This window comes from Trichinella spiralis, assembly GCF_000181795.1.
Source record: "Trichinella spiralis strain ISS 195 chromosome Unknown Scfld1377, whole genome shotgun sequence".
Taxonomy (NCBI): domain Eukaryota; kingdom Metazoa; phylum Nematoda; class Enoplea; order Trichinellida; family Trichinellidae; genus Trichinella; species Trichinella spiralis.
The window spans coordinates 453-1,405 of NW_003528316.1; the positions used below are offsets into that span (position 1 = coordinate 453).

The 953-nt window shown below is 39.0% G+C and overlaps 1 protein-coding gene across 1 annotated transcript; it reads right to left on the bottom strand.

Moving 5' to 3' along the window:
* Positions 1–492: 492 nt before the first annotated feature.
* Tsp_14076 (octopamine receptor beta-2R) lies at positions 493–920 on the bottom strand (the record flags this gene model as incomplete). The annotated part of the gene is made up of 3 exons (XM_003369857.1): positions 493–584; positions 610–715; positions 806–920. Coding segments are annotated over 3 exons (313 nt in total), but the record flags the coding sequence as incomplete, so codon positions are not given.
* Between the last annotated feature and the right edge of the window lie 33 nt (positions 921–953).

Consider the following 953-nt stretch of genomic DNA (forward strand, 5'->3'; position numbering starts at 1 on the left):
TCTACAAAAAATGAAATTCTTCCTTACCTTGCGTGACAAAAAAAACCGTAAGAAACGCTATTTGAGAGTGCCATCGGCTGCGACTAAACAAACATTTTCTGATGACGTAATCCATTGCTATCAAGAACAAAATGCTGGGATACCTGTTCTATTTAACATATTTCATTGCTGTCATAATATAAAATTCCTTCTTACTATTTGTGATAAGTAAAGACACACTGGGACGGGTAGAAAACGGAATTGAAACGCCAGGTGAACACTGGTTGGCATCAGTACGGGCTTCATGAGACGACCTAATCCACAGCTGTAAACAAAAACTACTTACTGATTTGTCATATCACATTGGAAACGCACTCACGAAACATGTATACGTGCACCAGCGCTACTCGACTGTCTCAACGTAATCTGCTAGAATTACAATCATTTTTCTTTCTTACTCTTATGATAAGTGAAACCACACTAGTACCAATGATGAACGTCACTGCGTCAACTTCAACTCAGAGGGCCATCAGAAGAAACATCGAATTCGCTTGATGTTAATGTAATGCTGTAATGGATAAAATGCGCACGCTTTACGTATCCAACTGCAATCAGTAGCAAGTTAAATACTTACGGATGTTTGTGATGCCACATCTAGAACAAACTGATGTGAACATGACTGAGCACGGTGTCCAGAACGAAAGGAAGTTGAAAACAGTTCAGCTAATGATGTTATCTGTCATTATAAATGTTATCTAATTCAATCCATGTAACACTCGCATCTTCCAGCTATCTAATTAATCAAATTCAATACTTACTGATGAACGATACTATTTGTGGTAAGCAAAGGCACACTGGGACGGCTAGGAAACGCCTTTACGTCCATGCGAACACGGGTTGCAAACGGTACAAGCTTCATGGGATGACGTAATCCACAGCTACTATTAAACAAAAGCTACTCACTATTTTTGTGA